We start from the raw sequence: 27,616 nt of genomic DNA on the forward strand, positions 1-27,616 counted from the left end.
TTTTCAACTGGGTATGATAGATTCAGAATTTAAACGTTGGGCAGCTAGGGGTAATCTTGCATGGGTGATTTATTTGAGGGAGATGTAATGATGTCCTTCGATCAATTAGTACAGAAGTACAAGTTACCTAATACAAGAGACCTCTTTCATTTTTTTCAAGTTAGGGATTTTATTCAAAACAAAACCACACTTTTGACTGATCCCTACAAATCTGACATAGAAAGAGGGGTACTAAGGGCTAAGAGTACACTCCCTGTCAGTACTCTATATCACCAATTGGGGGGTGCCACCTCAGATGAGTCTGATCGACTCTGCAAGATGTGGGAAAGAGAGCTGGGTGTTGAAGTTTCTTCAGAGGCATGGGAGGATATTTGGGAGAATGCAAGGAAGATATCAATTTGCAATAGGACCCATGCTTTACAGTTGAAAATTCTCCACAGGGTCCACTGAACCCCAGACCGTTTGTCAAAATTTAAACCAGGGGTATCTTCAGTATGTCCCAAGTGCAAATCTGTACGGGTACTCTTACCCATTGTCTTTGGTCTTGTGACAGGCTTCAAACATATTGGAGCGCTGTGGTGGGTGCAGTGGAGAGGATTTTAGGTGTAGGGGTGGAGAAGGATCCTATTTCGCTCCTTTTGGGCCTACCTATTGTATTTCCTGCAGACTCACATAAGGCAAAACTTTTCAATATTCTTACATTCTGTGCAAGGAAGAATATCTTGCTGGGTTGGATATCAGAAAACCCCCCAGGCCTGTCGGGTTGGCGGAAGATTGTTATGGAGCATATTCCCCTGGATTTTCTCACCAATATGGTACACCACAAAACTGAGAATTTTTACAAGACATGGCAACCCTTTTTGAAATACCTGGACACAGATTTATCTGCCACACTAACAAGGACTTTTATATAGCCGTAATGATTGTGTTTCATGAGTCCAATATCCAGGGAGGAGGAACTGTGAATGTATGAGTGTTTCGTTTGGCTGGACTGAGTTATTACTATTTATTTGTTTGTTGTTAGGTATTTATTTATTTAGTTAAATAGCTAGTTTAGTTTTTTTTTAAATTTTATACTTCTCTATATATGTTTATACATTTGTATAGGAGAGTGGGCTGGGGAATTTTTTTATTAATTGGGTTTAGTTTTGTACTATTTTTATACTGTTTTGAATTGCATTGTTTTGCATTTGTTGTAATATTTAAAAATCTATTTTTTCTTAATAAAAATATATTATAAAAAATAAAAAAAGAAGCCATTGAAATCTGCAAAGTAAACGAAAACAAATTACATCTCCTGATTATTTCATCACATTTTCACAGTCAGGAATTCCAAATATGTGACTGTTCTTTCTCTGTAATTGGGTCAAAATCCGGAAATTCTTCCCTGACTGGAAGTGGGCTATAATGGTTCTGGAAGGAAACTCTCAGGATATTATGATTTAGCCATAAATACTTGTCAAACCAGTGACACAAATATGCTCTTAATGATGAAAAAAAGACAAAGATCATGCACCAAATCCATCTTCTAAAAAGCTATCAGCTCAAACTGCCAGATCCCAAAACTTCACCAGTACAGGAGCAGTTGCTTTCATTGCTCAGGCATTTGAGTGCAGGAAATGGGACGGCTTGGTGAACTTGTGCATGATGTTGGTGAGGCCTCTGCTGGAGTACAATCGTCCTGCTATAGGATGGTTATTATTACATTGGAGAGGTTTTAGTCAAGATTTACCAAGATGTTATCAGAAATGGAGGCTTTAAGTTATAATAATAGACTGGATAGGCTGGAACGTTTCTCAGTGGCGTGTAGGAGGTTGAGAGGTGACCTTTTCGAGGTTTATAAAATCATGAGGGGCATCGATGAGTGGAGTAGCCATGGTCTTTCCTATTACGTGTTTTTATACTTCAGCCAATTGACTGTGATACAAAATGGAATGCTCGAAACCGGAAATAAAAATAGAAATCGCTGGACAAACTCAGCAGGTCTGGCAGCATCTGTGGAAAGAAAGCAGAGTTAACATTTCAGGTTCAATGACCCTTCTTCAGAACTCTATGGTTATGACTTTCACAATTCAGCTCCAAGCTGCAGCTGAGGTAACAGTGAAAGCTCCAATTCCATATCCTGGAATCTCAGCCTGTTCTTGTTCCACCAGCTACTGCTAAATGTAAGAAGGATTTGCAAGTTGTTTCTCAAGCTTCTTGGACGAGATATGAGCACAATTTCCTTAGCTATCAATTCCGCAAGTGCGACTTGATTCAGGGACAGGGACATTTCCAATGGACCACAAAGTCTCCACTTCCCCTGGATAGTTCCAGTGAGTCAGTTTCCATTTCAACAATTTAATCCCAAATGAAAAATTATTGGTGCGACATAACATCCTCTGGCGGTGAGCGGTACTGCGGGGAACAGGGAGCTCGGGGATTTCTGAACCGCGATGTTATAGATAGTACAGGACCGCCACCGTCTGGAAGTAAGTGGTACTGCAGCCAAATATAATTCAGGGACAATCACAGCGAGTACTGTAGGCGGTTCGGCCCCAAAACTAAAATGCTGCGTATGCTAGACATCGGTGATAAAAATCATAGAAAGGTTGCAAATCTTCTGCGGACTAGACAGCATCTTTGGAGACCGAAGCAGACCTACCGGTAATATTTTGAGTCCGTTGTGAATCTTCCGGGTGAGTTCAGGAAGTTCTGAACAATCACCTGATGAAGGAGCGGCGCTTCGAAAGCTAGTGCTTCCAATTAAACCTGTTGGACTATAACCTGGTGTGAAGCCAAATGTCGAAAACCGGTCATCGCCGGGGAAATCACATGTGCTGTCCATCGCAACCACCAGATGGCGATGAGGTCCATGGAAAATATCAACAAACATTGACAGACTGATCCAGAAACAGAACATCAGTGAAATCGTGAAAAAAATCCTGAGATCGCCTTTGAGGTAATAAATGAATTTAAATACATAATGGATTAACAAAGCAAGCAGAGAAGGGCGCGGATTGGAGTGGGGAAAAGGGGTTTTGAAATCCGAAACAGAAGCAGAAATTGCTGGAAAAGCTCACAGGTTCTGCAGTGTCTGTTCTGAGGAAGGGTCACTGGACCCAAACTGTAAACTCAGATTCCTCTCCACAGATGCTACCAGAGCTGCTGAATAATTCCACAGTTCTTGTTTTTGTTTCTGATCTACATCATCCGCAGTTCTCTCGGAGTTCAAAATCCATGTCTTCTGATTAAATGGCATGAGGATTCTTGGTTGAAATGAAACTGGTGGTGACCAGAATTGTACACTGTATTCTAAATGCGGCCAATGGTTATCACTTTCTCTCTCGTATTCTTGAGATTTCCTTTCACATTTCTCTGGTGAAAACAGACACAAGCATTCTCTGTGTCTGCCAGTTCCTCGTTGCTGATAATCAATTCACCAGACAGTCACACGCAGACACACACAGACACACACACACAGACACACACACCCATACACACACACGCGAAGACACACACACACAGACACACGCAGACACACGCAGACACACACACACGCAGACACACAGACACACACACGCACACACACAGACACACAGCAACACACACACACACGCACGCACACAAGGACACACACAGCAACACACACACGCACACACACACCCATACACACACATACACAGACACACACACACACCCATACACACACACACACAGACACACACACGCAGACACATGAACACACAGACACACACACGCAGACACACGAACACACAGACACATGAACACACAGACACACACACACGCAGACACACACACAGACACACACACGCAGACACACACACAGACACACATGCACGCACACACACAGACACACACGCACGCACATACACACAGGCACACACACAGACACACACACACACACACACACACCCATACACACACACACACGCAGACACACACACAGACACAGAGACACACACACATACACGCAGACACACACACACAGACACATACACATGCAGACACACACACACAGCAACACACAGACACACACACACAGACCCACACGCACACACAGACACAAACAGCAACACACAGACACACACACACACACGCAGACACACACACACACCCATACACACACACAGACACACATGCGCACACACACACGCACACACACACCCATACACACACATACACAGACACACACACACACCCATACACACACACACGCAGACACACACACACGCAGACACATGAACACACAGACACACACACGCAGACACACGAACACACAGACACATGAACACACAGACACACACATGCAGACACACACAGACACACACACGCAGACACACACACAGACACACATGCACGCACACACACAGACACACACGCACGCACATACACACAGGCACACACACAGACACACACACACCCATACATACACACACACGCAGACACACACACAGACACAGAGACACACACACATACACGCAGACACACACACACAGACACATATACATGCAGACACACACACACAGCAACACACAGACACACACACACACAGACCCACACGCACACACAGACACAAACAGCAACACACAGACACACACACACACACGCAGACACACACACACACCCATACACACACACAGACACACATGCGCACATACACGCGCACACAGACACGCACACACGCACACACACCCATACACACACACACCCACACACAGACACACACACACGCACACACACAGACACACACATACACACGCAGACACACACACACAGACACACACACATGCAGATACACACTCACAGACACACACACGCAGACGCACACAGGCACACACATACACACACACGCAGACACACACACACACACACGCATGCACACACACACACACACACACCCATACACACACGCAGACACGCACACAGACACAGAGACACACACACACGCCCATACACACACACGCAGAGACACACACGCAGACACACACACACAGACACACACATACACACACACGCAGACATGCACACACACACCCATACACACACACGCAGACACACACGCACACACGCAGACACACACACACACAGACACACACACACACGCGCAGACACACACACACACAGACACACATGCGCACACACACGCGCACACAGACACACACACACGCACACACACCCATACACACACACATGCACACACACAGATACACACAGCAACACACAGACACACACGCACACACACACACACAGCAACACACAGACACACACGCACACACACAGCAACACACAGACACAGACACACGCACACAGACAGACACACACAGCAACACACACACACACAGACACACACGCACAGACACACAGCAACACACAGACACACACACACAGACACACGCACACAGGTACACACAGCAACACACAGACACACACACACAGCAACACACACACACACCCATACACACACATGCAGACACACACACACACGCAGACACACACGCAGACACACACACAGACACACACGCACACACACACAGACACACACGCGCACACACACACAGACACACACAGCAACACACAGACACACACACACCCATACACACACACAGACACACACGCGCACACACACACACAGACACACACAGCAACACACAGACACACACACAGACACGCACACACACACAGACACACACAGCAACACACAGACACACACACACAGAGATACACACACACACACGCAGACACACGGACACACACGCACACACAGACACACAGCAACACACAGACACACACAGACACATGCACACACACATGACACACACAGCAATACACAGACACACACACAGACACACATAGCAACACACACACACGCACACAGACACATGCAGACACACACACACAGACACACACGCACACACACAGACACACACGCACACACACACGCAGATTTAAAAGGGACATGACTGACCCACTGTGATAAAAAAAAACTTCAAAAGGAAACTTGAATCTTAGTAAAATGGCGTTTCTAGGATTAATGACACAGTCCAGTGCCCCTGTGCCCACAAGCCACTGAAGGCCTGAAGTGTACCCAAGGACCACATCTCCAATCTCCAGGGACCCCCTGGGCACTGAACCAGCCGAGGAAGAGGTTCAGACAGTCAGGACAAACACCCCCCTGCAAGGAGAATGGGGACCTCCCCTCCCCCATCCAGTGACCCAGTGTGTGGGATCTTCCCCTTCCCCCCACAGAGAGGGTCTTTATTTGAAAGATGGGATAAATCCCTCATCCTCCTGGATTGTTACTCTCTGGGAACAGATTTTCAGAGGCTCTGTGTTCAGATACGGACTGAAGTAAGGATAGAGTTTCTCAGTGAATGTCCCAGTGAAAGTGTAGATATGGCTCTTGTTCTCTGAGTTATAAAAGGACACCTTCCCTCCCTCATAATCCAGACAGACTCGGACCTTCCTCGGACTCACACTCAGCTCTAACCATTTCCATGGTTTCTCACCAGCCCAGTATTTATTCCCCTCTCTCAGCACCAGTGCCCAATACCCATTACCTGGATTCAGGAAGATTTGCCCCTTCCTGTTGATGGACTCCTTGGCCACACCCATATCCCACGCAGTCTTATTCCCCACCTCCACCTCCCAGGAATGTTTCCCTGATGTGAATCCCTCTGATCCCAGGACACTGACACAGTAATCAAATCTCTCCGGATTGTCGGGAAGCTGCTGCCGATTCCTGGTGTATCTCATGGTGCTCAGGTCCTCAGACAGGAGAAGGGCAGGATGGGCTGTATTAGGGTCCAAGGTGACTGGAGCTGGGAACAGAGGGACAACAATAAAATGTTAGTCACACTCACTGTAACTCTCACAGCCGCTTAGTGACTGGGAACATCAGCAACGATCCAGGATTAGAAATTCATCCCCAGGGAAGGAGTTAAACAGCACTTGGGATAGACCCTGCAATGAGGCTGAGGAAACCCCGTTACACAGAGAGGGTGGGACAGAGAGAGAGAAAGACAGTGTGTCACAGAGAGAGAGAGGAGAGGGGAGACAGAGAGAGGCAGTGTGTCACAAAGAGAGAAAGGGAGAGGGAGAGGGAGAGAGATGAGATGCTGTGAGGGAGAGAGAGAAAGAGGGAGAGAGGGAGAAACAGTGTGTGTGACAGAGAGAAAGAGGGAGAGAGGGAGAAACAGTGTGTGAGACAGAGAGCGAGTGAGAGAGGATGTGTGTGACAGAGAGAGGGGAACTATGTCTGGGCTAAATACGGAGAAGGAGAGAGACGGTGAATTTGACAGAGAGATGCCGAGTGTGACAGAAACAGAGATGGAAAGAAATGGTATCTCTGACAGGGGGAGAGAGAGAGAGAGAGAGACGGTGAGTGTGACAGAGAGAGAGAAAGAGACAGTCAGTGTGGCAGAGAGACACACACACTGTGTGGTTTCAGGGAGAGGTGTGTGTGATGTAAACAGAGACAGTGAGTGTGATAGAATGAGAGAGTAAGTTGGCGAGAGTATCAGAGAGAGAAACAGATGGTTTGTGTGATAGAGAGAGAGGCACAGCAGTTGTGACAGACAGAGAGAGAGGCAGAGAGTGTGACAGAGAGCGATAGAGAGAGGGATGGTGAGTGATAGAATGAGCAGGACTTTTCCACTTAATGGTAAGGTCCTGGGGAGTGTTGCTGAACAAAGAGACCTTGGAGTGCAGGTTCATAGCTCCTTGAAAGTAGAGTTGCAGGTAGATAGGATAGTGAAGGAGGTATTTGGTATGCTTTCCTTTATCGGTCAGAGCACTGAGTATCAGAGTTGGGAGGTCATATTGTGGCTGTTCAGGACATTGGTTAAGCCACTTTTAGAATATTATGTACAATTCTGGTCTCACCCCTATCGGAAGGATGTTGGGAAACTTGAATGGATGCAGAAAAGGTTTACAAGGATGTTGCCAGGTCGGAGGATTTGAGCTATAGGGAGAGGCTGAGTAGGCTGGGGCTATTATCTCTGGAGCATCAGAGGCTGATGGTGACTTTATACAGGTTTATAAAATCATGAGGGGCATGGATAGGGTTAAAGAGATAAAGTCTTTTCCCTGGGATGGGGAACCTGAGGGGCAAACCTTTTAGAACATAGAACATAGAACATAGAACAATACAGCACAGAACAGGCCCTTCGGCCCACGATGTTGTGCCGAACTTCTAACCTAGATTAAGTACCCATCCATGTACCTATCCAAATGCCGCTTAAAGGTCGCCAATGATTCCGACTCTACCACTCCCACGGGCAGCGCATTCCATGCCCCCACCACTCTCTGGGTAAAGAACCCACCCCTGACATCTCCCCTATACCTTCCACCCTTCACCTTAAATTTATGTCCCCTTGTAACACTCTATTGTACCCGGGGAAGTTTCTGACTGTCTACTCTATCTATTCCTCTGATTATCTTATAAACCTCTATCAAGTCACCCCTCATCCTTCGCCGTTCCAACGAGAAAAGGCTGAGAACTCTCAACCTATCCTCGTACGACTTCCTCTCCATTCCAGGCAACATCCTGGTAAATCTTCTCTGCACCCTCTCCAAAGCTTCCACATCTTTCCTAAAGTGAGGCGACCAGAAGATTAGATTTTTTTTAGATTACTTACAGTGTGGAAACAGGCCCTTCGGCCCAACAAGTCCACACCGACTCGCCGAAGCGCAACCCACCCATACCCCTACATTTACCCCTTTTAACCTAACACTCGGGCAATTTAGCATGGCCAATTCACCTAACCCGCACATCTTTATGACTGTGGGAGGAAACCAGAGCACCCGGAGGAAACCCACGCAGACACGGGGAGAATGTGCAAACTCCACACAGTCAGTCGCCTGAGTCGGGAATTGAACCCGGGTCTCTGGCGCTGTGAGGCAGCAGTGAGGCAGAACTGCACACAGTACTCCAACTGTGGCCTAACCAAAGTCCTGTACAGCTGCAACATCACTTCACGACTCTTGAATTCAATCCCTCTGCTAATGAACGATAATACTCCATAGGCCTTCTTACAAACTCTATCCACCTGAGTGGCAACCTTCAAAGATCTATGTACATAGACCCCAAGATCCCTCTGTTCCTCCACCTGACTAAGAACCCTACCATTAACCCTGTATTCCGCATTCTTATTTGTTCTTCCAAAATGGACAACCTCACACTTGGCAGGGTTGAACTCCATCTGCCACTCCTCAGCCCAGCTCTGCATCATATCTAAGTCCCTCTGCAGCCGACAACAGCCCTCCTCACTGTCCACAACTCCACCTATCTTCGTATCATCTGCAAATTTACTGACCCACCCTTCGACTCCCTCATCTAAGTCATTAATAAAAATTACAAACAGCAGAGGACCCAGAACTGATCCCTGCGGAACTCCACTTGTAACTGGGCTCCAGGCTGAATATTTACCATCTACCACCACTCTCTGCCTTCGACCGGTTAGCCAGTTTTCTATCCAATTGGCCAAATTTCCCTCTATCCCATGCCTCCTGACTTTCCGCATAAGCCTACCATGGGGAACCTTATCAAATGCCTTACTAAAATCCATGTACACTACATCCACTGCTCTACCCTCATCCACATGCTTGGTCACCTCCTCGAAGAATTCAATAAGACTTGTAAGGCAAGACCTACCCTTCACAAATCCGTGCTGGCTGTCCCTAATCAAGCAGTGTCTTTCCAGATACTCATAAATCCTATCCCTCAGTACCCTTTCCATTACTTTGCCTACTACAGAAGTAAGACTAACAGGCCTGTAATTCCCGGGGTTATCCCTATTCCCTTTTTTGAACAGGGGCACAACATTCGCTACTCTCCAGTCCCCTGGTACCACCCCCGTTGCCAGTGAAGACGAGAAGATCATTGCCAACGGTACTGCAATTTCCTCTCTTGCTTCCCACATAATCCTAGGATATATCCCGTCAGGCCCGGGGGACTTGTCTATCCTCAAGTTGTTCAAAATGTCCAACACATCTTCCTTTCATGCAGAAGGTGTTGTGTGTAAGGAATGAGCTGCCAGAGGAAGTGGTGGAGGCTGGTACAATTACAACATTTAAAAGGCAGATGGATGGGTATATGGTTAGGAAGGTTTTCAAGGGATATGGGCCAAGTGCTGGTAAATGGGACTAGATGAGGTGAGGATAACTGGTCGGCATGGATGAGTTGGACCGAAGGGTCTGTTTCTGTGCTGTACCTCTCTATGATTCTATGAGTGAGCGAGTGAGAGAGAGAGAGAGAGATGGTCCATTTGACAGAGAGAAAGGAAGAGAGAGACGGTGTCTGTGACAGAGTGAGAGACAATGACTGTGATAGAGTGAGAGTGAGAAAGAGAGACAGACAGAGCGAGACAGTGTGTGTCATAGAGAGAGTGAGTGAGAGAGAGAGAGAGAGAGAGAGATGATATGTGTGATAGAGAGAGAGAGATGTATATGTGTGACAGAGATAGACAGTGAATGCTGTGGTTCTGTTCGCTGAGCTGAAAGTTTTTGTTGCAAACGTTTCGTCCCCTGGCTAGGCGACATCATCAGTGCTTGGGAGCCTCCTGCGAAGCGCTTCTTTGATGTTTCCTCCGGTGTTTATAGTGGTCTGTCCCTGCCACTTCCGGTTGTCAGTTTCAGCTGTCCGCTGTAGTGGTTGGTATATTGGGTCCAGGTCGATGTGTTTGTTGATGGAGTTTGTGGATGAATGCCATGCCTCTAGGAATTCCCTGGCTGTTCTCTGTCTGGCTTGCCCTATGATAGTAGTGTTGTCCCAGTCGAATTCATGTTGCTTGTCATCTGCGTGTGTGGCTACTAAGGATAGCTGGTCGTGTCGTTTCGTGGCTAGTTGATGTTCATGTATGCGGATTGTTAGCTGTCTTCCTGTTTGTCCTATATGGTGTTTAGTGCAGTCCTTGCATGGTATTTTGTACACTACATTCGTCTTGCTCATGTTGGGTATCGGGTCCTTCGTTCTGGTGAGTTGTTGTCTGAGCGTGGCTGTTGGTTTGTGTGCCGTTATGAGTCCTAGGGGTCGCAGTAGTCTGGCTGTCAGTTCCGAGATGCTCCTGATGTATGGTAGTGTGGCTAGTCCTTTTGGTTGTGGTATGTCCTCGTTCCGTGGTTTTTCTCTTAGGCATCTGTTGATGAAGTTGCGCGGGTATCCGTTTTTGGCGAATACCTTGTATATATGTCGATGACACGTTTGTAATCATTAAAAACACGGAAATAGAAAAAACACACCGGATCATCAACGCCACACTCACAGGAATCCGATTCACGAGAGAAGAAGAAAAGGATAGCCAACTCCCATTCCTAGACGAGATGGTACAGAGAACACCAAACGGAGAATTCACTACAAGGGTATACAGGAAAGCCACACACACAGACCAAGTCCTAAACTATGAAAGTAACCACCACAACACACACAAACGAAGCTGCATCAGGACACTATTCAAAAGGGCCACAACACACTGCAGTACACCAGGACTCCAAAAAGAAGAAGAGGAACAAGGTATTCGCCAAAAACAGATACCCGCGCAACTTCATCAGCAGATGCCTAAGAGAAAGACCACGAAACAAGGACATACCACAACCAAAAGGACTAGCCACACTACCATACATCAGGAGCATCTCGGAACTGACTGCCAGACTACTGCGACCCCTAGGACTCATAACGGCACACAAACCAACAGCCACGCTCAGACAACAACTCACCAGAACGAAGGACCCGATACCCAACATGAGCAAGACGAATGTAGTGTACAAAATACCATGCAAGGACTGCACTAAACACTATATAGGACAAACAGGAAGACAGCTAACGATCCGCATACATGAACATCAACTAGCCATGAAACGACACGACCAGCTATCCTTAGTAGCCACACACGCAGACAACAAGCAACATGAATTCGACTGGGACAACACTACTATCATCGGGCAAGCCAGACAGAGAACAGCCAGGGAATTCCTAGAGGCATGGCATTCATCCACAAACTCCATCAACAAACACATCGACCTGGACTCAATATACCAACCACTACAGCGGACAGCTGGAACTGACAACCGGAAGCGGCAGGGACAGACCACTATAAACACCGGAGGAAACATCAAAGAAGCGCTTCACAGGAGGCTCCCAAGCACTGATGATGTCGCCTAGCCAGGGGACGAAACGTTTGCAACAAAAACTTCCAGCTCGGCGAACAGAACCACAACAACGAGCACCCGAGCTACAAATCTTCACACAAACTTTGAACACTTATAGACAGTGAATGACAAAGTGACAGCGAGGGAGACAGTGAGTGCGACAAAAAGACGTGGTGTGTATGACAAAGAGACAGACGGAGAGAGGGAAAGCGAGGGAGACAATGATTATGACAGAGGGACAGAGATACAGGGAGAGAGACACGGTGATTGTGACAGAGAGAGTGAGAGAGGATGAGTATGTGACAGAGAGAGAGTAGGAGAGAGAGGGAGAGTGATGGTGAGTGTGACAGTGTCACAAAGTTGGTGTGTAAAAATAGTAAAATTGTAAATGAATTGAAAAGCAGAGTGTGGTCCCTTTCGGAGGAAAAGTGCTCTTTAAGCTTGGAGTTCAGCAGAGAAGGAGGTCTGTGTGCAGCTGTGGGAGACAGACTGCTCTAAAACGGAAACATGTTACTTTTGGCTTTGTTCACGGACACCTGAGGTTTGCTGCTGTTTTGACGACAAGTCGAATGTGACCAATTAATTTAAACCAAACCCTCTGCCATTCAAAATCCACTGAATTAAAAAACTGATGGTGTTTACAGCCTGAAACCAATCACGTTGTGAGAATTTGGTGCATCATCAGGAATATTGAAGGCAGGGTTTTGTGAAAATTGAGAGAAGCCAAATGCCATAGAGAGACAAACCTGACTTTGACACAATATGATGAAGCTCTCTAACAAGGACCCATCAAATGCACCATTTCCAGCTCCAAATCCTCACCGAAGACTCATCAAAAGAAAGGTGTTTGTGATGTGAGGTCAGCAGAAGGAAGATCGGAGACAGCGGGGAAGACATAGACTGTGTAATGTTGAGAGACTAAGTTTAATTTATTGCTCTTATTAACTGGATTTATAAGTGGGAACTGTGTTATTGAAACAGCATTCATTCCAGTAGAATTTAATTCAATTAGGGAATAGTTAGTAATTCTGTTAATTTGTTCATTGCTGGTGTTAGAGCAATACATTGTCAGTGTGTGTGACAGAGAGAGAGAGATGGTGCATGGACAGAGAGACAGCGAGAGAGAAAGTGACAGTGCGTGTGTCAATAGAGAGGATGTGTGTGACATAGAGAGAAAGAGACTGTGTGACAGAGAGAGAGATGGTGCATGTGACTGAGACAGAGAGAGAGAGAGAGAGGTAGGGAGAGAGAGAGTGAGAGAGAGAAACATTGTGTATTTCACATAAAACAGATATAAAGAGATGGTGTGTGTGACTGAGAGGGAGAGAGAGGGAGAGATGGTGTGTGTAACTGAGAGGAAGAGAGATGGCGTGTGTGACAGAGAGAGAGGGAGAGATGGTGTGTGTGATAGATAGAGACTTAGTCTGTGTGACTGAGAGACATAGACAGAGGGTCACAGCAAGTGTGACATAGAGAGAGAGGATGTGTGTTGAAAGAGAGTGAGAGAGAAGGTTTGTGTGACAGAGAGAGAGAAAGCAAGAGAGACGGTGTATCTGACAGAGACGATGAGAGAGAGAGAGAAAGGGACGTTGTGTGTGTCACAGAGATAGAGAGAGAGAGGGTGATGGCAAGTGTGACAGAGAGAGGTTGTGTATTACAGAGAGAAAGAGAGTGAGATGGTGTGTGTGAAAGAGGATGAAAAAAGAGAAAGAGACAGTTTATGTGACAGAGAGAGAGAGAACAAGATGGTGTGCATAACAGTGATGGTGTGTGTGTCAGAGAGGAAGAGAGAGAGAGATAGTGCATGTGACAGGGAGAGAGAGAGAGAGATGGTGTGTGTGACAGAGAGAAATAGAGAGTCAGAGATGGCAAGTATGATGAAAAGAGAGAGGTTATGTGTAACAGAGAGAGAGTGAGATGGTGTGTGTGATAGAAGGTGAGAGAGTGAGGTGATGTGAGTGACAGAGGGTGAGAGAGTGAGGCGGTGTGTGTGACAGAGGGTGAGAGAGTAAGGCAATGTGTGTGACAGAGGGTGAGAGAGAGGCGGTGTGACTGACAGAGGGTGAGAGAGTGAGATGGTGTGTGTGACGGAGGGTGAGAGAGTGAGGTGGTGTGTGTGACAGAGGGTGAGAGAGTGAGGTGGTGTGTGTGACAGAGTGAGGTGGTGTACGTGAGATGGACGGTGAGAAAGTGAGGTGGTGTGTGTCACACAGGGTGAGAGAGTGAGGCCGTGTGTGAGTGACAGAGGTGAGAGAGTGAAGTGGTGTATGTGATAGAGGGTGAGAGGGTGAGGCGGTGTGTGACAGAGGGTGAGGGAGAGAAAGTGACCGTTTGTGGGACAGAGGCAGGACAGATACTGTATGTGGCAGCGAGAGAGAGAGAGAGAGAGATTTTGAGTGTGATAGAGACAGAAATAGAGAGAGAGAGAGAGAGAGAGACAGAGTTGTGACAGAGAGATAGAGAGATGGTGTGTAACACAGAGAGAAAGAGAGAGAGGAAGATTGCAAGTATGACAGCAAGAGTGAAGTTATGAATGACAGGGAGCGAGAGAGTGAGTCATTCTGTGTGACAGAGGGTGAGACAGTTTCTTCATGAAGAGAGAGGGACAGTGGATGTGACAGACAGTGAGTGTGACAGAAGGAGAGCGAGATTGTGTGTGTGACATAGAGAAAGAGAGAGACTGTGTCTGTGACAGCGACGAAGAGAGATTGGTGCGTGTGAAAGAGAGTGACAGTGAGTGTGACAGAAAGAGAAGGATGGAGACAGCAAGTGTGACAGAGGGAGGGAGAGGGGTGATGTTTTTGACAGAGAGAGAGAGGATGTGTATGACAAAGAGAATGAGAGGCAAGATGTGACAAAGCAAGAGATAGAGAGATGGAGAGTGTGGCAGAGAGAGGGAGTGGGAGAGACAGGGAGGGAGATAGTGAGTGTGATAGAGAGAGACAGGGTGTGTGTGATATAGAGAGAGCTTAAGGAGTGTGTCAGAGTGAGAGAGACATAGAGACACGGCGAGTCTGACAGAGAGAGAAAGAGAGAGAGAGTGTATGACGGAGAGAGAGAGAGATGGTTTTTGAGAGAGAGAGAGACAGTGAGCGTGACAGAGAGAGATAGAGTGTGTGAGACGGTGTGTGATAGCGAGAGAGAGATGGATGCGTGTGAAAGGGAGAGACAGTGAGTATGACAGAGAGAGGGTAAGAGATAGCAAGTGTGATAATAGAGAGAGAGAGATAAGTGGTGTGTCTGACAGTGGGCAGAGTGAGAGAGAGAGAGAGAGACTGTTTGCATGACAGTGAGAGATAGGGAGACAGTGAATGTGACAGAGAGAAGGAGTGGGAGAGGGAGGGAGAGACATGGTGTGCACAATAGAGGTGGTGTATGTGACAGAGAGAGAGGGATGGTGTGTGTGACTGAGAGAGAGAGGGAGAGACAGTGTGTGTGACACAGAGAAAGAGTGAGAGTGAGATGGCAAGTGTGACTGAGAGAGAGGGATGGTGTGTATGACAGAGAGAGAGAGACAGTGACAGTCTGTGAGACTGAGAGGGAGAGAGATGGTGCATGTGACAGAGACAGAGACAGCAAGTGACGGTGCGTGCGACAGAGATACAGACAGACAGAAAGAGAAGATGTTTGTGTGACATAGAGAGAGAGCGAGAGACTGGGTGTGTCAGAGAGAGAGATAGGAGAGAGGTGATGGCAAGTGCGACAGAGAGACAGGGGTTGTGTATTACAGAGAGAGAGAGAGAGAGTGACGCAGTGTGTGTGAAAGGCAGTGAAGGAGAGAAAGAGATAGTTTATGTGACAGAGAGCGAGAGGGGCAGAGGGATGATGTGTTTGATAGTGGGAGAGACAATGAGTGTGACAGAGTGAGAGAGAGAGAGGAAGACAGTGAATGTGAAACAGAGAGAGAGATGATGTGTGTGATAGAGAGATGGTGTGTGTGACAGAGAGAGAGAGTGACAGTACATCTGACAGGGAGAGACAGTGCTTATCATAGAGAGAGAGAGAGAGAGAGAGAGACAAAGAGAGAGACAGACAGACAGACAGACATGGTCAGAAGGTCACACAATACCAGGTTATTGTCCAACAGGTTTATTTTGAATCAGAAGCTTTCAGAGTGCTGCCCCGTGACGAGGTGCAGACTAAGACGGTGTGTGTGACAGAGAGAGGGACTTGCAGACTGGCCCAGCTCTGGGAGCTGTCCACCCCAACAAGGCCTTTTATCTGGAAGCTGCAGCCACTGACATCAGTTTAAGGGAAGTCCTTCAGTTGGAAACAAACAGTCACTTGTGACCTTTAGTCTCTGACCATGGGCGGCATGGTGGCACAGTGGTTAGCACTGCTGCCTCACAGCGCCGGAGACCCGGCTTCAATTCCCGCCTCAGGTGACTGACTGTGTGGAGTTTGCACATTCTCCCCGTGTCTGCGTGGGTTTCCTCCGGGTGCTCCGGTTTCCTCCCACAGTCACAAAGATGTGCAGGTCAGGTGAATTGGCCATGCTAACTTCCCCGTAGTGTTAGGTAAGGGGTAAATGTAGAGGTATGGGTGCGTTGCGCTTCGGCGGGTCGGTGTGGACTTATTAGGCCGAAGGGCCTGTTTCCACACTGTAATGTAATCTAATCTAATCACAATCCGATCTGACTGCTGTTAGACAGAATAATCAAAGAAGGAACAGGATCTTATGTTGGAGTTTTGTGGAAGATGGATAAAGATAAACAGAATGTTGGGTCAATGATCCACAAAGGGAGGTTGAAGAAGCAATGTCCCTTCGCAATACTAGGAGTGTCCAGCAGGTGGAGCAGGTCACTGTGACTCTGTGATCAGTCAATTCTGTATTTTCAGAGAAAACTGATTGAAGTGAAATCTTATCAGTTACAAAGACAATTAAACATTTATTTGTGAATACACAGCTCTCTTCTACTCATAAATATGAGAGTTGTTGAAGAGCTGGTTTCAGTAAGCTCACACCCACCTGTATTAATCACTGTCAGCATCTTTTTCCACACTCTGTACTGCAGGGAGCCAATGTACTTGTCCACATTTATTAAAGGGTAAACCTTCTGTGGCTCTGGGAGAGTTAGCTTCACTCTGAAACAGGAGACAAAGGTCAGTGTTGGGTCATTCCAGGGTGGAAGAGGGATATGTTAGAAATAAAAATCAAATCAAGGATGTAAGCTTTACCTTTGCTTTGTATCCAGAAATTTCTGTGGAACAAAACCATTTTTACAGTTAGTGTTTCGAGAATATTTTATGACAAAAAGTAAATTTCCAGACTGGATTCCCCAAAACATGAACATTTTAAATTCAGGAAGTTATTAGGCAGTGTCTTCCTGTCCTCCCTAGACTGAGTTACTCCACAATATTACAAATTACTGGATCTTATTGCACAGAACAACTCACAGAGATACAACCGAATTGGAATATCTTCATGGATGTAAAATTGCTGGGATTAGTTTATTGTTTACAGAGTCACTTTAATGTTTACTTCCCTGTTATAATGTGTGTGTGTCCTGAAGACAAATGTTTCTGGGAATCTACACCAGGATTGTCCCATAGAATTCACTGACCCTCATGGAAAGAGGGTGAAGCTGCACTTTTAGTTTTATGTTCAGCACCAGGACTCATCAGACAGTCTCCGAATCTTTGTCTGCAGTCAGGTCACTCTGTGTAACCTGAAACCCTGAAGCATACAGACTGAAATATAATGTCAGGGACACTCACTGTGAGTCACTCTGAGCTCAATGACCAACCAGCTGAATGGCAACTCCATTGTCAGAGGGACTAGGTTTCAGCTGAGCTGTTAAACTGAGGTTCCACACTCTCTCCCCATTGAATAGTGTCACTACATACTGAGGTTCTACCTGTCCCCGGTGTTGGGAAGGATGGGCCTGGCCTCGCTGCTGTGGAATGCTCCAAGTAGTTGGACTGTTCCCCATCACCGTCCTTCACGGAGACATTTACAAAGAGAAACACCTTTCACCACAATCCATCAGGAAGTGGTCAGCACGTAGCATCCTTGATACCCTGAGGGAAAAGGAGAGGCTGGATCCTGTCGGGGTGAGAGAGGGCACTACCTGTGAGATCCTTCATGTACACCCGGTCAGTCTGTGTCACCACACGCTGCCCTCGAAGTGGCTGCAGGGAGTAGAGACTGTCACACATCTCCTTCTGGAAAGGGCCTTTGTAAAGGAAGGCTGGAGGAAGATGCAGTGGTTTGTGTCGAGGTCCATCCAGAGCAGCTCCCTGATGCGGGACTCTGTGCTCTATGGTCTGTTCCCCGAGGGACACACCGAGACAAACAGTGACTGTGCCTGGAGGACCATCAACGCAATGAAAGATGCTCTTTGGTCCTCCCAAAACTTGTTGGTCTTCCAAACAGAGTTGACCTTGACTGACTGTTGCAGACTGGGACATTCCAAGGCCCAGGACTACGTGCTGAGGGTCACATTAAACCTTGGGGCAGCTGCCGCCCAGGCACAGTGGGGAAAGACCACTGTCTGAGGGCTTTCTATTGAAGTGATTCCGTTCAGTTATCAGTCCTTCCTGGTGCCTCAAATGTATGTAAATCTAGTCTTGGACAAGTCACAACTGCCTTTGGTTTGTTTGGTGGATAGAGTCAAGCTCCAATGTTTGTTGTTTCTCCATATGTGACTGTACAGAACCAAACTGCTTTACTGCCTGTGTATATAAAGATAGCTTTATGAATAAAGTATATTTTTTGAATTAAAATAACAGGTGAACTGAGTAGATCCCAAGAGGAACACTGGAGCTCTCCCTGTGTCCTGGTCAACATTTATCCCTCAGCCCACACTGGTACCACAGACGGTGGTGTTGCCATAGTCTTACCAGACCATAGGGCTGCTCTCTCATTGGGGAGAGATGACTGGTGGTGATTACCCTGCGGGCCACCATACCTCAGACAAGGGGAGAGGTTGGGAAGGAGGGTCCTCCATGGTCACCTCAGACAGTGATGGGAATTGAACCCTTGCTGTTGGTATCACACTGCTTCACAAACCGCCCCCTTCAGCATTTCAATGCACAACAGAGAATTACCAACATTAAGTTCTCAGGGGCTCACTGAACACAGTGGAAATTACAGAAAATCATATTGATTCTGATATAAATGGTTGTCATGTGGGGACACACCCCTCCCATTGTCTGAACATTTCACTATTTAACTGCTGAGAGAAAGCTCGATCTGTCTGTGTATCTGACCCTGTGGAGAGTTCTCTCTCCTGGACAGAATCATTCCTGTTCCAGCCAGGGACACTGTAAACACGTTCCAGCCTGACTGGACAATGCACTGTAGGTCCCAGTGTCTGATCAGCAGCTGGACTGGAAATGTACCCTCAGGGGAGAATGGTCTGACCATCCTGAGGGTTTCTCACTCTTTATGAAGCTGATTTTCCTCATGGTTTCAGCTCATTACAATGTTCCCCTGTAATATTTCCCTGTAGTGGACACACTCCAGATTGTGTCATTTCCATGTTGAAGACAGCAGTTAGTGCTCTTGGGTGTGAGACAGAGAAAACCCAATGTCCCAGGTCATTGGCGTGCTGTTACTCAGTGAGGTTTATACTCTACATTTTAAGGACAGAATCTGCAATTCATCATCGCAATCTCAAAGAAAAGAGGCAAAGGGAAGGAAAATAAATACTTACTGTTAAAAATGTGATGCTGTCCTGTTCCCTCAGCTCTTGTTCAATATCCTGAACAGTGAGTGAAAGGGATGAGATTTCCTCTGTTATCTTTGCAATCCTCTCCTTCATCTCCTGACTGCGTTTCTCTTTTTCCAGTTTCAGATCTTCCAACACAATCCTCTCTTCCTCACGGAGTAACTGGTGAAGTTTTTCAAATTCAATTTTAATTTGTTTCTCTGTTTTTACGCCTTGGTCCTTTGGGAAATAATAATCAGATTGAACAAAAACAAATGAAGAGTTTTAAAATACTGTTCAGCCTGAGCAGTCATAGAGTCATAAAGATGTAGAGCACAGAAACAGACCCTTCAGTAAGACCCATCCATGCTGACCAGATATGCAAAATTAATCTCGTCCCGTTTGCCAGCACTTGGCCCATATCCCTCCAAACCCTTCTGATTCATACACCCATCCCAATGTCATTTAAATGTTATTCTTGTACCAGCCTCCACCACTTCCTCTGGCAGTTCATTCCATACATGCACCACCCTCTTCACAGGTCCCTTTAAAATCTTTCTCATCTCACCTTAAACCTCTAGCCTGCAGTTTTAGCCTTCACGACCCTAGAGAAAAGACCTGGGCTATTTATTCAATCTCTGCCCCTCATGATTTTATAAACTTCTATAAGGTCATGCCTCAGCCTCCAATGCTCCAGGGAAAACAGCCCCAGCCTATTCAGCCTCTCCCTATAACTCAGTTCCCCAACAGGGAGACCAGAATTGAATTCCAGCAGTATTCCAGAAGTGGTATAACTAATTTTCTGTACAGTCACAACATGATCCCCTAACTCCTGTACCCAATGCACTGTTCATGTCCGACTCATATCAGTAAATTATTAAATCTTTCCCAATCTGGTCAAATCTGTGATGTGTAGAAACATCTTCTCTGGATGCACATTTTCAAATCCTACTAGAATTTTAAAAAATTCAAACAGGTTAGCCTCAGTCTTCTCTTTTCCAAAGAAATGACTCTCAACCTGTTCAATCATTCCAAAAAAGTGCTAAATTCTGATAGAACATAGAACATTACAGCGCAGTACAGACCCTTCGGCTGTCGATATTGCACTGACCTGTGAAACCAATCTGAAGCCCATCTAACCTATACTACTCCATTTTCATCCATATGTGTATCCAATTTAAATGTCCTTAAAGTTGGCGAGTCTACTACAGCTGTCGGCAGTCCATTCCATGCCCCAACTATTCTCTGAGTAAAGAAACAACCTCTGAAATCTGTCCTATATTTATCACCCCTCACTTTAAAGCTCCGTCTCCTTGTGCTCGCCATCACCATCTGAGGAAAAAGGCTCTCACCGTCCAGCCTATCTAACCCTCTGATTATCTTACATGTCTCAGTTAAGTCACCTCTCAACCTTCTTCTCCCTCCTGAAAATATCCAGGTTAGTTCATGCACTATCTATTTATAATATGGAGACTGGAATTCCGCACAGTGCAATTCTGAATGGTTACAATTCTGTACAAAATATAGAACAAAGTAAGATCATAACTACCTGAATGTGGGACAGTGTTTTCTCATAATCACTTTTGACACTTTCACATTCCTTCTTCTTCTCCTGAATTGGATTCAGGGAGGTTTCCAGTTCCTCCTGAACAAAACCATCAATTGATTAGCATGTTTTCAGAAATACAATCCCCAAAAATGAAACATCATCAAATTGAAATTCATAGTGGGCATAGCTTTAGGATGATTGGGGGAATGATTAAATCAAGTCAGAGAAAAACATTCAGTCAATTAGTGACATTTGTCTGGAATTTGCGGCCTAGTTTGATTGTGGAGGCATGAGAGATGTTGTAACCTGCAAGGTAAGGGCCTGGAAGATGGGATCAGTATGGGTGGCTAGTGTTAAATTTGTATTTACACTGATTCAGAAATGACCAGCTGAATAGCCTCTTCCTGCAATAACTTTCTCTGGTTTTATCAAATGAAGGCCATAAAAGTACAAATGTTGCTTCATGGTGTTCAGTATAACAAACAGAGACAGAGAAGTCGCCAATGAAATTCATTCTGGAGAAGTGTTAGGTGATGCATTTGGAGAGAATACACAATGACTGGTCAGATACTGAGAGGTGTAGAGGCACAGAAGGACTTTGAAGAACATGTCCACTGATTCCTGAAGGTAGCAACACAGCAAGGTAAGGTTATTAAAGAGACAGATGGAGGACTGATGGCTCTTTATCTGCCAGCACAGATACAATAGGCTGAGCAGACACATTGGAGCAGGGGTAGGCCATTCAGCCCCTCAGGCTGGGCTGTGCCATTCTAGATCAGGGCTGATCATCTACATCAGTGCCTTTTCCTGCACTATCCCCATATCCCCTTGATCCCATCACTATCTAGAAATTGCTGGATCTCTGTCTTGAACATACTCAGTGACTGACCTGGCACAGGTCTCTGGGTTCAAGAATTCTCAAACTTCACCACCATATGAATAGTCTCCCTCTGTGCTGTAAATATTTATGTTTCTATGGTTGTTGATGGTGTCTTCTGTCCCTGGTTCATGGGTTTCTGCTTAATTTCGTTCCCATATGTCCCTCGTCTGCCTGACACCACGCTCCCCGCACTAACAGCTCTGCTCACAACTCGGTCACAGCAGGAGCCACCCAGGAGGACAGCGGGACTCCAGCCTGGGAGTAGTCACTGTCACAACAGACGTCTCCAATGGGTTATGGAGCAGTAAAGGGAGGCAGCAGGTCCAGGGCTAATAGCCTGTCCAAGTGAGGCAGCCAGGCTGGTTAAAAGCACAGATGTGGTCTGAGACAGACAGGAGGGGGTTAACACAATAGGGGTGTGAAATGAAAAGGGCCAGATAATGGTGGGAAGGGGGAAAGGCAGGGACAGGGAAGAAAACTTAAAGGATGTGGTTGGAAGATGCAGAAAGGAGAGTGAAAGTGATGGGGACATGGGGGGAGGGGCAAGGAAGGGTGGGAGTTACATGTTCAGAGTGAGGCACTGTATGTGACAATGAGGGTGTTGGTGAGGGTGAGGGAGTAGGGGAGTTGGACAAGGGGCAGTGTCAGGGTTAGGCTGGAGTAGGGAGCTGGATGGGTCTGGGCTCGGAGGTCAATGAAAATTTTGAAATAGACACAGTGACCGGGGGGAGAGGAGCATAGCAGAGGGTGGGGAACAGAGGAAAGGATCAGATCATCAAGTATTGTTGGGGAAGTTAGAGGGGGAGGATTCATGTTGAAGGATTACAGTGAGAATTGAAGATTCACCATCTTCTCAGTACCTTCAAGATAATGTCCTTCACAGAGAATGCATGGGGCGAAGGGGAGAGGCCTGAGCCCTGGAGACTCAGTTAATGTACAGCTACAATATCCCAAACTGACTGTAAACTGGACATTGTGTCAGCAATAAGTTATGGACTGAAGGCTCACATGAAGTGCTCACTAAACATTGCCATGAGATGCACTGTCAGAACCCTGAACTCCCAGCCAAGTCACTCGATACAGTGAGCTCCCTTTGAGGGGTAACTCCCATGCAGCAGCTTTGGGTGGATGGAGGGAGGGAGGAGGAGGCTTGACAGTGCTTGCATATGAAGCCATGCAGGAGCCTACACTGCTCTGGGACTCTGAATAAGGAGGAGATGGAGATGGATCCCTTATACATGTTACTCTTTCCAAGGTTACAGGGCTGGGTCACTGGGACAGTGAGAGTCAGAGTGAGCTACGTGCCACATACATGGAATGCACTCTCATGGTCAAGGTTACAACCTCCTTTCACATGGCAGAGTGAGGAAGAGGAGAAGCAGTCATGGGGTGTGCAGGATGGGCCGCTCCGTGTTGAGGAGGGGGGAGGGCGGGCTCTCACTCACCATGTGAGCAGCCTGAGAATGTCCCAAAGGTTAGGGTGCTGAGGTCAACTGTCCTGAGGAGACTGCACTGTCAGCCATGGAGACCAGCTTCTTCCTGCTTCCCCCATCCGTCTGTCTGATCTGGGACCAGGAAACTGTTCTCACCTGGTACATGGCACTTGGCCTATCTGCCTATTGATATCATGTGTGATATCTGAAGGGTTGTTTCTTAGTAAATGTCATAAACCTATCTTGGTGAGTTCTGAACCACTTCCTTTGGATAATTGGAGTCTCCTGAATGTTAAACCTTCCACATCCTTGTTTTAAAACCTCTTCCTGGCCTTGTCTTCCCCATTTCTCTGGAATCTCCTTCAGCCTCACAATCTCGTCAAATTCTGAGCATTCCCGATTTTCATCACTCCCCACATTGGTGGCCACACCTTTAGCATCTAGGACCTGAGCTTCTGGAATGTTCTCCCAAAATCTCTTTGTCTCTCTGTCTGTCTCTCTCTCTCTCTCTCTCTCTCTCTGTCTCAGGAGGATAAACCTCTCCCTGTTTGACCAAGTTCTGTCCATGGCCCTCATGTCACCTGATGTGGTTTGGTGTCTAAGTTCACTTCATAACATTCCCGATATGGGCCTTTGCAAGTTTTATGACCTTAAAGCACTGATTAGATATATGTTTTCATTGTTGTTCTCAAGTGAACAATTTCATCTAACTGCGAAGTAATTGAAGGATAATTAGTGAAAGATGATCAAACCCGAATCTCTGAATGTTCCCTGTTCAGGATTCCATTCTCTGTTTTCATCACCTCCTCTAATCCAATTCTGGCCTCTTGAACACCCCCATTTTAATCACTCCCCCATCGGTGTCGCCACCGTTCGCATTCCAGGCCCTGAGCTTCTCGAATTTAAATGTCTCCCTCTCCTTTTCTCTCGTTCTCTCTCAGGAAGATAAACCTCTCCTCTTTGACCAAGCTTCTGATCATTGTTCTAACATCACTTGATGTGACTTAGTGTCTAATGTAATTTGAGAACACTCCTGTGAAAAGCCGTAGGATGTTTTATTAGATTAAAAGCACGGAACTGGATAATTATAAGTTTTTTTTGTCATTGTAAACAGGAAGTTTAGATTAAAGGGAATCTGCCACACTCTGTGATTTATTGGAAGGAAAAACGTTCGCTAATTATTTGAATAATAACCGGTGTGAGACATGCAAACCTGAGTCTTTGAATGATCCCTGCAGGATTCTGTATTGTAATTTACCCGGTGTCCCCTCACCTTAAACTCTTCAGCAGCTTCTTCCACTGGCAGCACCTCGTGGTTTTGATGACTTTTTGAAGACTGGCAAACAAGACAGATGAATTGATTATCAGTTTTACAGAATAATTTCAGTTTCTCCTTGTGTCGGCTGCATTCCTGCTGCATTTCACCACCTCCACCGCTTTTCACAAATGTCTCCACGATGTTGGAGAGAGTGCGGTTGGGTCTCACGGTCCTGGAGGAAGTCTCCTTTCCACAGACAGGACAGCAGGCAGTGTCAGCTTTCTCCCAGTACTGGGTCACACAGGATTGACAGAAGCTGTGATCACAGTCGAGTAAGACAGGATCTTTATACAGATCATGGCAAACAGCACAGGAAAGATCAGCTTCCATCGTGAAGGATTAATCTCTGTGCTTTGTGCTCAAAGTGAAATGGTGATCAGTGTTCAGTGAAATACTTTTAGTTTCCTTTCCTGATCCCAGCAGCAACATTATAAACAGATTCCAGAAAAAGGCAGGGCAAGGTAGGAAGATAAACAGAAAAGATAAATAAGATTTGTTCATTAATTTTTAACTAGAGAATCAGTCTGCTTTGCTGGTCTGACTTTGTTTCTGGTCTGTAACTATCATTGGAATGCTGCTGCCAGGATACTTTGCTCACAGGGACAGGCACCCAGCTCGCGGATTGGACCAGGCTCCCTCAGGGCTGTTTCCCAGCTCTCTCAGTGCACACTCACTCTGCACCTCCCTGGATGCTCACAGCATCCCAGCCTCTCCCTGCCCTTTTAGCACTCTGTCCCCCTCGGTTCCACTTTAAAGCTCCCAGTCCTACTGCCTTTCCTTACAGTCTGGTGCAGGCACAGAGCCAGGCAGCTTGTCAGCAGGAGTCAGTCAAGGGGCTGGACATCTTGCTGTGCGGCACAGTGCAGCATCAATCTCCCACCGAGAGCACGGCCCATCTGCCGGGACAGCAGACAGACTGCATGTGCCTCAGGCAATTGGCCACATCCTCAAGTTCAAGGGGCGTGGTCCTCAGTCGAGTCCAGTGAGGCTGCTGTCAACCAGGTTGTCCCAGTGCAGTCAGTCATGGACAGTATCCAATCACAGTCCAGGGACTGGGCCATGGTCAGTCAGCCACTTGGAGCTGTCATGGTCAGGGGTCAGACTCAGTGGAGCCTGAGGAGTGGGCCATGGTCAATCCTGCACACAGGGGGAATGGCAATTGGGGAGCGGGAGGTCCTTATCATGGAGTCCTGTGAGTGAATGGAGCTGGAGGGATAAATGCTGGGAATTGTAGGCTGCACCCTGGGATGCAGATGGGACACGGACGTTGTTTGGGGGTGGGGGGGTGGTGGGGTGGTGGTTGATGATATGCCAAGTGTGGGATATAGGTAAAGTAGTGTTACTTCTGCAATTGTAATTACTTATGCAAGGTAAGTGAACTCACACCAGTGTTTCATTGTTTCAATCAAGAGCTGAGTCAATAAGAATGAAAACTATGTGAAGAAATATATAATTGTTTTTGTATTAGCTAAAATGTGCATACAAGAATGAAACATGCCTGAAACAATGGTAGATGTTACAGACAAATAGATAAGGTGCTGTGAGGATGTAGGTTAAGCCAGATATGCTTGTACAAACAGTAGCTATAAGCATCTGTTTCCCATTTCTGAAAAAATAAAGTAAACAAACCACAATTAAAATGTCCTAAGGATCAATATGGTTGAGGAATGGGAGGAAATGTCACAAGTGGGGGAAACATGGCAGTGAAGGAGGATATACCTAACAATGGACCACAGCAGGATGTAGTGAAATGGCCAAGTAAAACTTGTACTTTGTTATGCACAAGGCCGGGTAAGGCAGGAGATAAACAATAGTAATGGACACCGGGTTTGGAGTAGTGAATCCTATATAAGATAGGTACTTGCTAAACTCTGTGTGCCCTATTCCAGGCACCACGCTTGCAAGCGTATAATAAACATACTGATTGCTTCAGATCTTGTCTCGGACTGAAATTATTGAAGTGAGTGAGCTTCGTTTCTCACACCAAGGCAGGAGTTGGTCAGGCATGGGAGGCCCTGGGATGCTGTGGGAGGGGGTTGATGATCAGTCACTGCCAACATGGCCTCAATGGGGTAGGGGAGGGTGCAAAGGGGCACAGAGCTGATTCCTTCTCCACCTGAACTGTCAGGATAATGGAAGACTCTCTGAGATACAATGATGGTTTGTGTGGGTGATGTGGGTCTGGGGGAGAAGGGTACCAGGCTCATGCAGCTGCTGCCTCTCTTCAGTCTGACCAGGGGAACACTCCTCGAAATAAGGTCCCATGTGAAAGTGGCAAGATGTGTCATTCCATAGCCCTCCTTGTCAGACACAACATTGTCTCACTCGATAGAGGAACATGTTCAGCCGCAATTTCTCTGAGATGGGACTGTAGACTGTTCCCATTGCCAAGAACCTCTTCTGTTCCTATGTTCCTGACACAGGGTCATTGCCAGTGTGACCGATGGAGCCAGCTACAGCCGGTATCATTCCTGCAGTTGCTGACATATAACAACGAGGCAGGGAGTTACAGGAGGGACAGATGCACCAGGAAACCCTGGGCCAGCAGCAACCTACAGCAGAAGCTGAACAGTCTCCACCAGATGAAGAGGTCACTGTTGAAGGGCTCCTCGGGGTATATCACAGACTGAGGAGGGC

General features: G+C 46.6%; 1 protein-coding gene across 1 annotated transcript; it reads right to left on the reverse strand.

Moving 5' to 3' along the window:
• Positions 1-120: 120 nt before the first annotated feature.
• LOC148140013 (zinc-binding protein A33-like) lies at positions 121-25,336 on the reverse strand. Its single transcript, XM_087979192.1, has 6 exons — positions 24,935-25,336; positions 21,349-21,444; positions 19,806-20,039; positions 17,326-17,348; positions 17,117-17,232; positions 121-6,821 (listed from the first exon to the last, which is right to left on the reverse strand). The coding sequence occupies exons 1-6, from the start codon at positions 25,307-25,309 to the stop codon at positions 6,259-6,261; spliced, it is 1,407 nt and encodes a 468-aa protein (XP_087835318.1). The 5' UTR covers positions 25,310-25,336; the 3' UTR covers positions 121-6,258.
• Positions 25,337-27,616: the final 2,280 nt, after the last annotated feature.

This window comes from Chiloscyllium plagiosum, unplaced genomic scaffold, assembly GCF_037043375.1.
Source record: "Chiloscyllium plagiosum isolate Xiang-an unplaced genomic scaffold, Cpla_swu_hap1 HiC_scaffold_35, whole genome shotgun sequence".
NCBI lineage: Eukaryota > Metazoa > Chordata > Chondrichthyes > Orectolobiformes > Hemiscylliidae > Chiloscyllium > Chiloscyllium plagiosum.